The following is a 15,522-nucleotide window of genomic DNA, read 5'->3' as shown; positions in this document are numbered from 1 at the left end:
GTAGTTACCAAAAATGTATAATGCAAAACCCGCGATATGTGTAAATTTTTGCAGCAATCTTGAGAACAACAATGAGATTTATTCACTTGCACAATACGAGGCAAGCAAGCTTAAAGTTGAGGAAAGCGACAGCAAAAGTGATCAAAGCAACGTTAGCGATAGCTGTAGCAACAACAACAAGAGTGAAAACGACAACAACAATAGCAACAACATCAACTCAGCTGACGATGATAAAAACATATTAAAAGAGTGTACTGAAAAATCAAAACTTGAGCAAGAACTACCCCACCAAGAACAAGAAAAAATAGAAAATCAAGAAATACTAAATAAAACTTGCAAAGTTGAGTTTCATTCGATAAAAGTAGCCAATTCACCACCAGCCCCAAAATTGATATCAATAACCGACAACGTTCTAAACGAGGATCGTAGTAACAACTCGAACAACAATACCAACAAATTGTGCACCACCATCAAACGCGAACAATCGCCAACAATTGTCGCAAAACCGAATACTACCTCAGACACACCCCCATTGGGTAATCCCTCGAAATCGATTGACGGTAATAAAACGATTGTGTGCGAACATTCACTTTCGCCGTTGCGCCGCAATCTACAATCGAATTGTTTGATCGGCAACGATAATAACGCAAACAACAAAAACAAGAACAACATTACTAACAATCCGAGCAATAAAAACTTGCTCATACCAAAATTGGTCGAAGAGAAACGCCCAAAGTCGGTCACCGCATCGGTATTTCGTCCGGCCACATTGGCCGATTTGAGCGCAACACAGCCGACACCATCGTCGCCACCCCTACCGCCAGCGACCACCAGCACTACGGCGGTGTTTGTGAATGCATCAAATGCCGCATTGCCGCCATTGAATGCTGCGCCACGCGCCCAATCAGTGACGGCTTCCGTATTTACGTCTATTTCGCAGTTGTGCAATAAGCAACAACAATACATTGCTAAAACCAATTCCATTACAACACCAACAACAGTCACAGCAGCAATACTCAGTGGCCAACAACAACATCATCACCAACAGCCGCAGACACAGACTCGGACACAGCAGCAACAACAAGATATGAATAAGTTTTTGACATTCGGGGATGACGCTACTGAGTTAACAAGTAAGTACAAAACCCATTTAATCGATAATTAATATTTAGTTTTGATCAATTGCCTCATTGCAGTCACACGACTTATTTATTTGTTTATTCATTTACAGTAGTGGCCAAATCATATGCAATGATTGCCCCATTATGCGCCCATGATAATTGCGCGCTTGTTTTAGTTCAGTTTTGCAGGATGTTGATTTGAAAGAAAATTCGTTTATTTTGGTATCCTGAAAGAACAAAAAAAAAATGAATAAACAAAATTTAATATTCTATAACAGGGCAATAACTGCATTTGATTTGGCCACCACTGTGTATGTATTTACATATTATATATTTTTTCGATTATTTTGAACTCATAAAAATTGTCATTGAAAGCTATTCATTGATGATAGCTTAATCCTTGAAGGCGTTAAAGCTTCATTGTGATGTGGAACGTGTGCGAACATTCTGCGGCGCGTTGAAATAATCAATCAACAAATAATTTGGCATTCTGTAGTAATAGAGCATGGGGAAATTTACTTATGTTTTTTGTTTTTGTTTTAAAACGTAGATTAGAGGCAATTGAATATTTCTTCAATAACCAACAAATACTGGCGAATGCCGTAACTGAACCTAAAAGTAGGAGTACTCTGTGCCAAAAGTATTTCATGGGCAAATCTAAGTTTCTATGCTGCTCTTATTGGTTTGTTGAGAAGCGACCATACATACATAGGTGAACTGTATGCAGATATCAGAAAATGGAAGGAAAAGCTTAAGAATGTTTATTCGCACTTTAAAAGTTTCCTGTATAGATAAACGATGGCGTTGCCATTTAAATGTGGAATAGACGTAATTTTTTTTGTTTTTCAAAATTGAAGAGTAGTAAAATTGTACGAAAATGTACATTTATAAAAAGATGCACACTAAGGAAATAAAATACTTAGCAGGTTAGAAGTCAAAAGCGAACCAAAGCTCTTATCTATTTGAGTCTATCAAAGTGCTGATCTCTGGCACTCGTCGTTTTGCAGCTTTGCTATTATAAGTACTAATATTTGAATGCACATATCTACATTGGCTCAGTGTCCAGAAATTTAACAAACTAAAAAACAAAAGCACAAATAAAAAACAATCGGCAATTTCGAATATATTTTCATGGGTGTGATTATATGTTGTATTATAAAGCAACCAACTTTTGGCGGAAGCCTTGAAGTCATGAAGCGTTCAGAATGCGAAAACTGTAATGATAACGCTAATTAGCTACTGAAAATCAGTTGTATATAGTTTGCTAATACTTGAATGCATATGTATGTATGTACACAAGTGTGCATTCTCGGTTTGTTCATTAGTTCATTTGGAGGGAGTGTGTAAATAAGGGTATATATAATCGTCCGCATAGCAAAATTACCGTTTCGTAAACAAAGTTAATTAAGACTGAATCACTTTTTTAATTTTTCCCAACTATTTTTAAATATATTTTTCCTATGGCTAATATCTCTGAGGTTACTTCTCGATTTGGTTTGAAAATACAAAGCATTTTTGGTTTTGACTTAACCCTTTTTACTCCTTTCTGCTTTTTTGTTTGCTTTGATTATCACGCAAGTAATCCAATGGGCACGGTGACGCATAACACTTTGGTTTAGGAGGTGGCAGCTCTTGGTCATCATTCTCAAGCGATACCAGGCAGCAAGATGAAGCATCGCATCGAATCCAGTTTGAAATTCGATTAAGCTCAATGAAGACAATGCCTTGAAATTTTATGCCCGACATTAATAAGATAATTAATTCAATCTGCCCGAAACTTTTCTACATAATCACCAATACTTTCGAAGTCAAACTTCTTCAACGATGGTAGTGAAAGAAAAATGTTGGCACGTTTTTCTCCTCTACCATCCAGCTAGAGTTATTACTCTTCTGTTTTTTGGCCTGCTAACATTAATTTATTTTGTTATCTCTTATTTTTTTTCGAAAATATTTTTTAAAACATTAACCGCTCTCTTCCGTGTATTAATTTACTTGTTGTTCATTTTTTGTTGGTTTTTGTTTTGATTAGGTTTTCTAAATTTAGTGGAGAGTGCTTAGAAAGACACGCGTAATTTCCCCTTACCCCATGGCCACTGTTTTAATTGCCCATCAAATTTTTCCATAAGTATTTGTTGTTATATTCACTTAATTTATTTTTCTGTCGTTTCTGTTGTTGGAATACTTTGAGACAGTTCTACTCGTAAATGAATTAATTGACATTGCTTTTTCTGCTTGCTGGCAATAACGGCAGTATTCTATTGGCATCTTCCCCCTCCCGGCGCACCTTATATCATACAGTTTTAGTTATTATCGGATTTTTGTGAAATTTCTGATTTTGACAGACTTTCCGACTAGTATCTACCAGCAGCCACTAGTTATGAACTTTTTATTATATATTCCTTTCACTGACTTCTTGTGGAAAATTACTACTGACAGAGCCAGCAACTGCCGGGGAGGATTGTCGAAATAAACAAATAAAAATATAATCCCGTGAAATTGAATGTTTTGTGAGTGCTTGAGAAAATTGCTATCGATTTTTTTTGTTTTATTTCACTGGTTTTCTCTTATTTATTTGCCATGTAGCAGTCCGCAAACATCACATGTGTCTTGCATACATGCACACACTTCAACATAACGGGTGATCAATCATGAGGTGCTTTTTTCAATAGTTAAAAAAAAAACAAAAATGTAAATTATGTTCAAAACCTTTATTTATCATTTGAAAGGACATTCTTTGACATTTACTTTTTGAATATGACTTCATTCAAATGTTGGCCGCAACTACGCTTAAGGTGGTCCATTCTGAAGGTCCAATTTTCAATCACTCGTTCGAGCATTTCGACTGGTATGTCGTGAAGCTTCAATCGTAGCTGGTTTATCAGCATAGACCTTGGACTTCACGAATCCCCAAAGAAAAAAGTCCAAAGGTGTGATATCACAAGATCTTGGTGGCCAACTCACAGGTCCTAAACGTGAAATCAGCTGCTCTCCGAAATGACTTCTCAATAAAGTCATTGTTTCACGAGCTGTATGGCAAGTGGCTCCGTCTTGTTGAAACCAAATGTCGTAGAGATCATTAGATTCAATTTCAGGTAGCAAAAAGTCCGATATCATGGTACGGTAGCGAGCACCATTCACAGTTACGTTGCGGCCATCATCATTTTTGAAAAAATATGGACCGATGATTCCACCAGCCCATAAACCACACCAGACCGTTGTTTTCTCTGGGTGTAAAGGTAGCTCTTGAACCTGTTCTGGTTGCTCTTCGTCCCAAATACGGCAATTTTGCTTATTGACGTAACCATTGAGCCAGAAATGCGCCTCATCGCTGAACAAAATTTTGCTCGAAAACAGCGGATCTTCTTCAATCTTTTCAAGAGCTCAATCAGCAAAACGGTGACGTGCAGGAAGGTCATTTGGCTTTAGTTCTTGTACGAGCTGTATTTTGTATGCTTTTAAATGAAGATCCTTCCGTAAAATTGACCAAGTTGTTCCATACGACAGTCCAAGTTGCTGAGAACGGTGCCGAATCGATTCATCGCGGTTTTCAGGTACACTCTCTGCTACTGCCGCTATATTCTCAATGCTTCTTGCTGGACGTGGTCTATTCGGTCGAGAATTATCCACCAATGAATATTCGGATTCAAATTTGTTGATGGTATGTCGAATAGTGTTTAAGGCAGGCCGATTATGTTGACCATAATGCGGTCTAAGCGCACGAAAAACATTTGTCACAGAACGCTGATTTTCATAATACAGTTGAACAATTTGTAGACGTTGTTGCGGTGTGAGTCTTTCCATGATGAAATGCCAAACGCTGTTCAACAAATCCACGATGACAGTTTGCCACAACTCGCGCGCGATCTGTAAAAAAAACGCAAATGAAAAAAACTCCTCTTAATTGATCACCCGTTACTTTGCCGGTTTGCCAGCAGCCGCCTTTTTGCGGATAATATTTTTATGCGAACCAATTTATAAATACTTTTTTTGCGAAATATTTTTTTCTCGACACGTTAAGCAAATAGTAATTAAGAAAATTTAGTCACATGAATTTGGTTAATTTTTTTCTATTCTATAAAATAAATGAAATCATAAATTAATACAAGTCTTGTGTAAACCGTTTTCAAGCTTGGAAATTGCCAGTAAATGTTCGTAAATAAATTTCCAATGATGACAGTGAAGAGTTGGTTGAAATCCATTTACAGTCGCAAAAGTTGCCTGCACAATTCAGATTAAAAAAAAAAAAAACAAATTTTCTAACAATTGTAATAATTTTTTTTTTCTGAAATTTCTTTTTTGATATTTTTTTCTTTTTTATAAAAATCTGTTTCACATATCCTCTTATTCCTATTCCATTTCTTTCAAGCCTAGACATCTAAATATTGGTGCTTTTGTTTGTATTTTTATGTATTAGAGACGCTCAACTTTTTAATAGCCTTTTTTAATAAACTGCACTCCGAATGTATTACAAAAATAAATGACGAATGCAGCAGTAACAACAGTTTAAATACGGAAAAAATGCATAATTGAACATGACACAGTTGCGCCGTACTCTTAGTCTCTGTGCTGTAATTTCGGTTGGCATAGGTGCATACGAGTACAAATGCACGTTGGGGTGCGGGGATTCGTGGGAGAGAAACAAATGTATATAGTCATGTAAAATTAAAAATATTCATGGCATGTGGGGAGGAGTTATCATTACAGCTTCCAATCTTTCTTCTTAGGTCTGGCATTGAGCCTAACCCTGAACTCGAAGCTCATTTCTGCAGTGTGAACTTCGGCTAACTACTTATTCAGTGCCCCCTTAAACGATCTCGTCCTCGTCCGCATGTTTCTTGGGCCTACCGCTAGATGGCAGGGGTTAATGAACTGCTACAACAACAACAGCAATGTATTAAACAGCCATGTATTAAACATTTGTAGGTATTTGAATCAATGACGCTAGTCAATTTAAAATAATACGAGTATTACGTTACAATAATAAAATTTTTTGCATAAAAACTTTTCCGCAATCCTATAAATAAGCACCTTACACAATTAACGTTGTTGTTGTTTTAACAGCATAGTTAGCCCTGTCAGTGTAGGTATATCATCTGTCGTCTTCGTCTAGCTCATCTAGGGGTAGGCCCAGGAAACATGCTGTTTCGACGGGTTGGGTCCAGAGGGAGAGGGGGGTTAGATGAGTCTGATTAAGGGGGCATGTGAAGAGGTGGTTAGTGTCGTGCGGGGTACCTTCACATGCCGGACATGTGTTTGATATGTCGGGGTCAATTCTGGATAAGTAGGAGTTTAACCTGCTACAATATCCAGAACGTAATTGTGCCAATGTTACACGAGTCTCACGGGGAAGCTGGAGCTCTTCATCTGCAATGGGTGGTGGTTGGACTCCGATTACGGCATTCACGGGACGGGAGTTCATGAAGGTGGTAACGGACTCCCGGTGAATGTCGTTTATTGACTGTCTAAATACTGTCCGGTCCAGTAGGTCTCGGTCAGTTTTGTCCTGGAGTTCGTCAGCGTAGTCGAGGAGGTGTCTCCTGACGTGCCTGGGAGGCGGCTCAGGCTCAAGCAGGTGTCTGCAGGGGTGAAACCTGCGGTAACACCCCAGCAGGAACTGCTTGCTGAGCAATTTGTTGTGCTCCGCGACTGGGAGCATTTGTGCCTCGTTGTGCAGGTGTTGTATGGGTGGCATCAGGAGGCACCCGGTCGCTGTCCGAATGGCGGTATTCTGACATGTCTGAAGCTTTATCCACTGCGAATCACTAGTACCAGGCGACCAGACAGGCGCAGCATAGTTTAGAACCGGCCGGCCAATTGCCTTAAATGTCGAAAGCAACAGTTCTTTGTCCTTGCCCCAAGTGCTGCCGGCCAGCGATTTGAGGACCTTGTTGCGATTTTGGACTTTAGTGGCAATTGCGGTTGTGTGCGCAGAGAAGGAGAGCAAGCTGTCAAAGGTTACACCCAAAATTTTGGGGTTATTCACAGTCGGAATTGGTGTGTCGTCGACTTTTACCTTAAGGGGCAGCTTGACCTCCTTTGTCCAGGTGGTGAAAAGGGTCGCCGTGGACTTAGTGGGGGAAAGTTGGAGATTCCTCGCAGTGAAAAAGCGAGAAAGGTCGGTGAGGTAGTTGTTCACTTTGGAACACAGGCCATCGATGTCATTGCCCGACGCCATTATCGTGCAGTCGTCAGCGTATGAGATCAGGGAAACTCCCGCTGGTGGTTGGGGGAGCTTCGAGATGTAGAAGTTAAAAAGCAAGGGTGAAAGGACACCACCCTGCGGTACGCCTTGCTTAATCTTCCTCTGCTTTGACATTTGATCTCGAAAAATCACTGACGAGTGCCGACCGCTCAGGTAGTTCGCGGACCACCTCTTCAGCCCTGGCGGGAGTGTCGACTGATAAATATCATCTAGTAGCGTGGAATGGCTGAATGTATCGAAAGCCTTCTTTAGGTCCAACGCTACTAGGACAGTCCTCTCGCAGGGGCGGTTTTGGTTAAGCCCGCGATTTATCCGGGCGTTTATGGCGGTGAGTGCCGTGGTGGTGCTGTGCACTCTTCGGAATCCGTGCTGATGTGGGGCTGTAGGAGGGCTTCAAGTGTCTTCACTACTGGGGAAAGGAGAGTTATCGGCCGATAAGACTCCCCTTGGTTGGCGGGTTTCCCAGGTTTCAATAGTGGGACCACTCTCCCTGCTTTCCACTTGTCAGGGATGATGAGAGTGGCCAGAGACAAATTGAAGACCCTTGTGAGGTATCCTACTCCCAGGGGTCCCAGATGCTTCAGCATCAGCGCGTTAAGTCCGTCAGGGCCAATGGCTTTCGATGATTTCGACTTGTTGATGGCCCCCTGAACCTCATCACCGGAGAAAGTAAGTGGCGCACTGTCGTTCGTCGGTTTGTGCAGCCTTCTGGTAACACGACGTTTGGTTCTGTCGCCCGGAGGATGCAGTGTAAACAGCCGGCTAAAATAGCTCGCGCATCTCTTCGGGTCCGACGAAGTACAACCGTTGAAGGTGATAGCCACCTTGTCGTTGTGTTTCGTCGGGTTCGACAGGGACCTAACGGTGGACCAGAGTTTACTCACTCCGGAGGTGAGGTTACAAGTCTTCAGGTGCTCAACCCATTTAGTCCGCTTATGTTGATTTACCAGTTGCCGGATCTCCAAATTGAGATCCCTTATGCGGGGATCCCCGGGATCGGCCTGGCGTAGGTGGTCACGCTCGTTTGCTAAACTGGCTGCTTCTGCTGGGAAGTGGGGACGGATGTCCTTATAACATCCAGCTGGGATGAAGCGAGCCGCAGCAGCTGTGAGCACCTTGCGGAATGCGCGTTCGCCGACGCGCACATCAGTGGGGATGGGAAGAGCGGCGAAGGTGTCCTCGGTGAATTCCGTGAAGCCGGCCCAATTAGCTTTTATAAAGTTAAAATAGGACCGGTGATTCGCGGAAACGAAATAGGCAGGTCTCTCGATCGAGACGATAATGGGCAAGTGGTCTGATGCAAGCGATAGCATAGGTCGCCACGTTATGCTATTTATCAGACCCGCGCTAGCTATTGTTAGGTCAGGCGAGCTGGTACAATTGCCCACTACCCTGGTGGGGGCGTCGTCGTTCACTGTGCTGAATGTCGAGTCGTCTATCTGCTCTGCCAATTGCTGTCCCCTACGATCATTTGGCAGGCTTGAATGCCAAAGATCGTGATGCGCATTGAAGTCACCTACAACCAATCGGTTTTCACCTCTGATGAGCGCACCTATATCAGGGTGATATCCTGCCGGGCAGCAGGTGACAGGGGGTATGTATATATTAAAAATTTCGAGCTCGGAATCGCCTGACCGGACAGCTATGCCTTGACATTCTAAGGTGCTGTCCCTGGGGTCGATTCCTTCATCGATAAGACGATACTGCACAGTGTGGTGGACTATAAACGCTAGGCCACCACCGTTGTCTCGCTCGCGATCGTGTCTGTGCACGTTATAGCCATCCCTGGTGATCAGAGATGACCTAGCGTGCAACTTTGTTTCTTGGATCGCAGCTATCTTGATACTGTGCCGGTTCATAAAGTCGACTATCTCGTCGACCTTGCTCGTAAGTCCGTTGCAGTTAAACTGGAGAAGCTTGAAGCTTCTTGGTGAGGTCAGTGTAATCCGGGGGGTGAGGGACGCGTGGGGTTGTCCACGTTGGACCTGCTGTGCAATCCACTGTGGTTGTTGCGGCCTGATGGTGGTGGGCGGCCGCTCCTCCGGGGGAGGTAGTGGGTGCAGAGCTCTGCAGCAGGGGGCAACGTAGGCAGTTGTCCACTCACGGGTGGCGCGCAGGCCGGAACATCTCCGAAAATGGCACCAGCCATTGCAGGAATTGCACTGGACTGATACCAGATTCCGAGGTATTACGGTCTGACACACGGAACAGACTGTACGGGGGACCAGGAGCTGCTGGTTTGTCCCCGCACTGGGGTTGGAGCAGGAAGGGATAGGAGGGGTTAAAGGGGAGTTGTGTTGCTCCGATAGGCTCCTCACCGTGGAGGTGTGGGTTGTGGTGGCGGTTGGTAGTGCCGGCCTATCAGGGGGTGTGGTAGCCGTGGAGGCATCAGACGCCTGTTGGCGGGAGCAACACGTGGCCACATACCGTGTGGACCACTCCCTGTGCGACTTAAGGCCTGAGCAGGTCTTAAGGTGGCTCCACCCGTTGCACTTATTGCACCTAACCGAGGTGGAGTTCGGGTGGAGCTGTTGATGGCAGACGCAGCAGTAGAATACCTCTGGCCCAGGGTTGGATTTGACTCCAGCCCTGAGGAGAAGTATTTGGAGCAGTTTAGCTGCGGGAGTTTGCTCCTGTGACGTAAGGGGTGGGGTGATATACGATACACTAGACAGGGCTAGTGTACTGGGGCGGCAGCCCTTGATCGGGAAAAACCCGAGTCATTCCGGTAACGTAGAACCGGCTGCCATGGGAATGCAATTAACGTTGTGGTTGTTATTGGTGTCGTTGTTGTTATAGCAGTTTACTAAACACAATTTACGTCAAAATAGGTTGCCAAGTAGTTATCAGTGATATTTTGTAATCACATAATAGCAGGCTTATCACTACAGCAATACAAAAGCAGAAAAAATATTAACGCCTTTGTTGAAAATTGTATAGTTTTCTCAGCAGGTTGTCATCATACTAAATTTGTTATGGTGCAATTTCATAGTGATATTCATGTACATATGTATGTATCTGAATGAATTGTTTGAAAAATTCCATGAACGTAACCTCGTAATAGAAGTTTATTTATCAAACAGTTAGATTTTAAATATGGGGAACACCAACGAATCCACTCCTTTCAGATATCCAAAAATGCTTTCTTGACGTTAAGGTAGAAAAAAGCCGTGTGCCGGCCTGTGTTTTTTGCGCTTCGCTTGAACTCTCTCACTGCACTTCTTTGGTGTGGAGGTTTTCCGTTCAAGAGTGCATTTACTGTTGATATTTTAAGAGTATTGTGTGTGTTTGCATTGTTGATTTTGTGGTTGTGTGTTGAGGCCTTGCTCCAATGGGAGATAAAGAAAACGATGACGATGATGATGATGAGTGTGTGTGTTCATATACCATTAGCTGCAGGAGATGGATGTTCCCTTGATTATTTATGAAAAGTGCCGAATTTCAAAATTAACACTTATGTGCTTATGTTATCTGCCTTTTGTTTGATTGCCTTTGGATGTTTGAGTGTTATTAAGTGTTCCAAAATTGCACTGTCATGCATTTGAAACAGAAGATATGAATGTAGGATATGCAAAGTATGCCCTCCTTATGACCTGAAGTACTTATGTTCTCTCGTGTTATGCGCTCACTGGTTATCATAATCTGTATCGCCTTCGCTGTTTTTGGGAGGATAACGCGCTAGTAATAAAGTGTGATAGCCAAATATTAAAGATTAGTAATGGTTCATTTGGTATTTACCCATCTATCATACTTATTTCACAATAAAATGTAATAATTGAGATTTTGTTGAAAACGTTTTATCATAAATCAGAAGTCGTATTTTTTATAAAATCATTGATACTATTCCGGAAGAGTTGCCATTGAAAATATGGTTGAGGCAAGAATACTTTTCAAACAACTGTGCTTGTGTTAAATAAGTAAATAGTTTGACGATTCAAACAATTATTCAATTATTAACGCAAATAATATATAATTTGCCCAAAACCCAATTTCAGCAATTATTTGCGCGCACCATAGTTGAGGGAAATTACTCGTCGCTTGCTTTCGTGACATACTTTGATGATAGTCCATATTTATGGTACTGTGAAATATATTTCTTTGTACCTACAGCTAAATTTTCGGCAGGCTACATCAATTAAATTCTAATAAATCAACTAATTTATGTGAGCCTTAATTATACTCAATTCGAATCTGTCAATAAAATGAGTGAGGGCACAATTGCTAAAATTTGGAAATGCGAATAATTTCAGGCGCCATCTCATGACAACAAAAACGTTTATAAAAAGTGCATACATACATACAAATATGATTATAAATGAATGTATGAATAAATGCAACTGTGCGCAGAAATGTACACACAAACATACAAACATACGAGTGTATAAGTAAAGTACTTGTACTTGTCACTTAAACAAATAATTGAAATCAGCGAAACAAGGAGACTAAAAAATTGCCTAGGGCGGAAAATGCACTGAAAACTGAATTCACTCAGTTGTGATAGTTGGGATAGGTAACCATAATGTAAAACTAAGTGTAGCAACTCGCCGCGGAAAGTAATATCAGAGTAAAATAAACTCAGAAACTTCGGAACTGTGGTCTGTCTACTTTGGAACGAACGTCGAAAGCCTTAACGCCTGCAATCACAAAAGCATTGTATTTACGTATCATTCATCATTACATTTATGTAAAATCGTAGTTATAATTATTGATTTTCTTTAGTGTCTGGTTTTGGTCCGGGATTATAACTTAATCGCTTTTCCTCCTCTCCATCTCTGTCTCTTGCAGTGCTCAAAGAGGAACCCGATGATTTAGCACATTTGGCACCAGCTGCTGTTGATGCTTGCATGCGCCTCGATGACGCTGCTCCATTTTGCGGCGAAATGTTGCTTGGTCTGTGCTCGTACAGTTATGGCGGTTTTTTGCCCGATGACTACAGCTCCCTCGATTCAACCACGAATTCTTCGTCTCCAGACTCACCAAATCATAGTGGCAGCAACACTAACGGCAACATTAACAACAGCAGCAACAATCAGCACAATAATCGAAATAACAAAAGTAATTTTAGCAGTCCAACGCATCAGCAGAATTGTAACAGCAATCTGAACTCTGTCACATTGCGCAATAATAATAATAACAACAACAACAACAGCAGCATTAGCAACACCAATCGCGTCGATCCATTCATTAATTATCGGGAGGAATCGAATGACACAAACTGCTCACAGCATTTACTCTCGCCTTGTGTGGCATCGAAGGTTAGTTGAAAAACATCCATACATAGATCAATGTGTACAAGTATTAGTAATTAAAAAAATAGCTGTTTAATAGCTCAAATACAAATGTACCGATTTCTTTTGCAAATAAATGAATAATTTTTTCTTAATTCTTCTTTACCAAATTTCAGAGTCCCGAAGCGAGCAGCCTGCCGTCGTTGTGCAGTCCCAACTCCCTCAGCCAGGATGATGGATTTGCATTTATGACGATGAGCGTTGACGAAGACATAGACATGACCATGCGCGCTCCATATATTCCAATGAACGAGCAAGAGGACTTGCCTCTCCTGACTGCCGACGATCTAATGTGGTGCGCCAGCAATGGTCTGGGCAGCGAAGAGTTGAATAACCAAAAAGATGTTGATGCAACATTGCAGCAACTGCAGTTGCAACAGCAACACTCCTGCGAAAGCAGTCACAACTTGTTGAGCGGCTATCAGGATGCCCAACATATTACACAATCACATTTAAATTCGCTGTGTTCCTCACCCGCATCGACCGTTTCTTCGCTTTCGCCTTCGCCGGTGAGTCAACAGCAGCAACAGGATACGAATTGCGTTTATAACACAGACACCAGTGAGCTGGCGGCCCTGCTATGTGGCTCTGGTAGTGGCACATTGTCTATTCTAAATAATAATTGTGGTGGTGGTGGTGGTGGCAATGAGCAGACTGGTGCTGGTTTGCAACAACAGCAAGAACAAGCACATCAACAGCAATCGCATTGTGGCGATTTCCGTTTGCACCAACTGCAACAAGATTTGGCGGCAGAGCAGCAGGACCAACAGCAACGGCAAATGCAGTTGCTTGGCTTGAGTATCGATTGCAAGAAAGAAAGTTCGCTATCGCCGAGCTTATGTGATTCCATCGAGGATGCATTTGATCATGTCTACAACAAGGATTGTAAGTATCAGCTCTAAAAAGGTGTCTTAAGAAATGTGAAAGATTGGGGTCTTGCTCCGCATAAGCGGAAATGCGTATTTCTTGCGGGAGGAAATTCGTTGCGTTAGTCTAAATTTTATGCTGTACTTTATTTGAACCAATTTAAGTTAATATATTAGTTTTGTGAGTTTATATGTGAGCATCTACATATATGTCCATAGGTAGATATGCGGGGTCTAATTTCCTATTTGTAATTTTTTGCTCATTAGTTTCAGTTTTCTGAAAATTCTCTATTTATGAAGGGCGTGGTGGTCTTTTCTACTTATGCTTATAGTGACAGAACTTCTACAAAGTTTAAACTACATTTTGTTTTTTCTTTATTATAAAAACTCGTGCTTGCTATGATTTTTTCACATCTTCCGTTAACGCCACAATTCATACTAATTTTGTTGATGGCTCATTACTCGTGCCGCCCATATTAGAAAACTTGGAGCACATCTATACATACGTACGTATAGGTATGTGTATAATATGTATATTTACTTTAATTTACAATTTGCTTGTCAATAACTGCATTGCTGCAATAATAATAATAATTGGCGCCAAGGGTGTAATGTTGAGCGTTTGGCCGAGCTCCTCCTCCTATTGGTGGTGTACCTCTTGATGTTCACAAATAAAGGGGCCTATAATTTTATGTCGCCTCCGAACGGCAGATGATTTTTATGAGGACCTTTTTCATGGCAGAAATACACTCGGAGGTTTGCCATTGCCTGTCAAGGGCCCACCGCTTTTCGAAAAAGCTTTCTATCGTCTGATGCTTCGTGCTCTTAGTGGGTCTCGAACCTGGGTGCTACCGAATAGTACTCATGCAACAACTCATTCGGTTACGGCGACCGCTACTATATTACATACTTTATTACGACGGCTTTTCATTCTCGGCTTCAAATGGAATGTGGAATGTGAAATGTTATGCAACAATTTTATATGCTAATCTGTACCTATGTGTGAGATACGTAGCAATAACAGCAATAATAGATGCAAAGCAAAATAAAGTACCGCTACAACAACACAAACAACAAAGTGCATGTGTACGAACATAAGTAAAGAGAAATTGACGAAACAAATATCATTCCATTGTTGAGGCGTAGGTTAATTAATTCAGTGGATGCTTCCCTCTACGCTTCTACGCTTGCACCTATCACTTCTGTTGTGGCGTTTAGAAACTTCTCATCGTCGCTCATTTAGCTCAGCAGTACGTACTTAGTATGTATTCATTTTGGCGAAAAATTGTTAGTTGCTTGCATAAGGGTCCATACGCTTTTTTATTGTTTTTTGTTTGTCGCCGCCTTACAAATGGTAATATCAAGATTTATAGCTCAGAATAGCTCACAACCAAATCTCGTCTTGCTAAGGCTCATGCAATCTTCCAATTAGAATTACCGTTGTTCACAATGAACGGATTGTCCGCGGAAATCTGCATTGTTACAGAAATTTTATTTGGTTAACGCCATGAAATTCTTGTTACAGGACAGCCGAGCTAATGCCTCGCAATCGTGGTGCAAATAATAATATAAAAAAGAAAAATTGCATACCGGAAGGTATTGGGATTTATATTATATTAAAAAATATGTATTTGTTGTTTGGGTCCTCACACCCATTTCTTTAGCCTTAGGCCGGATTCACACTATGATGCCGATCACGGTCCGCTCTCGGTCCAGTCTCGGTCCGGTAAAATATTCACAAACGAAAGACAATGACTGTATTCACACTATCCGTGCTGTTCAAGTTTCGGTACAGTCACACTCCAGCATCGATCAAGTTCGAAGAATATTTTGCTGGAGCGTGATCGAACTTGCCGCGACTTGTACTGATAGTGTGAATAACGTTGCGTTCTCGGTTCAGTCTTTCGACAATAGCAAAGGAGTGCAGATCGAAGTTTTTACAATGACAGCTGAAAAATCTTGGTCTTTTGAAAAAGGTAAGTAATTGCATACATTAGCCATAACGGCTAAGTCTTCAAGATCAAAATTGAATGCCATTTTTTGGC

The 15,522-nt window shown here is 41.7% G+C and overlaps 1 protein-coding gene across 2 annotated transcripts in view; it reads left to right on the top strand.

The window, feature by feature from the left end:
* Positions 1 to 15,522, top strand: part of LOC128856094 (protein similar) — a 196,371-nt gene that overhangs the window by 148,194 nt on the left and 32,655 nt on the right. For both annotated transcript variants that reach the window (XM_054091473.1, XM_054091472.1), the window contains 3 exons: positions 55 to 1,133; positions 12,109 to 12,578; positions 12,728 to 13,496. In XM_054091473.1, the coding sequence (XP_053947448.1) occupies positions 55 to 1,133; positions 12,109 to 12,578; positions 12,728 to 13,496 (2,318 nt within the window). The remainder of the gene's footprint in view (positions 1 to 54; positions 1,134 to 12,108; positions 12,579 to 12,727; positions 13,497 to 15,522) is intronic.

Source organism: Anastrepha ludens, chromosome 2 (assembly GCF_028408465.1).
Source record: "Anastrepha ludens isolate Willacy chromosome 2, idAnaLude1.1, whole genome shotgun sequence".
Lineage (NCBI taxonomy): Eukaryota > Metazoa > Arthropoda > Insecta > Diptera > Tephritidae > Anastrepha > Anastrepha ludens.
The sequence above is the reverse complement of the archived record's forward strand: the minus strand, read 5'-3'. Positions and strand labels throughout refer to the sequence as shown.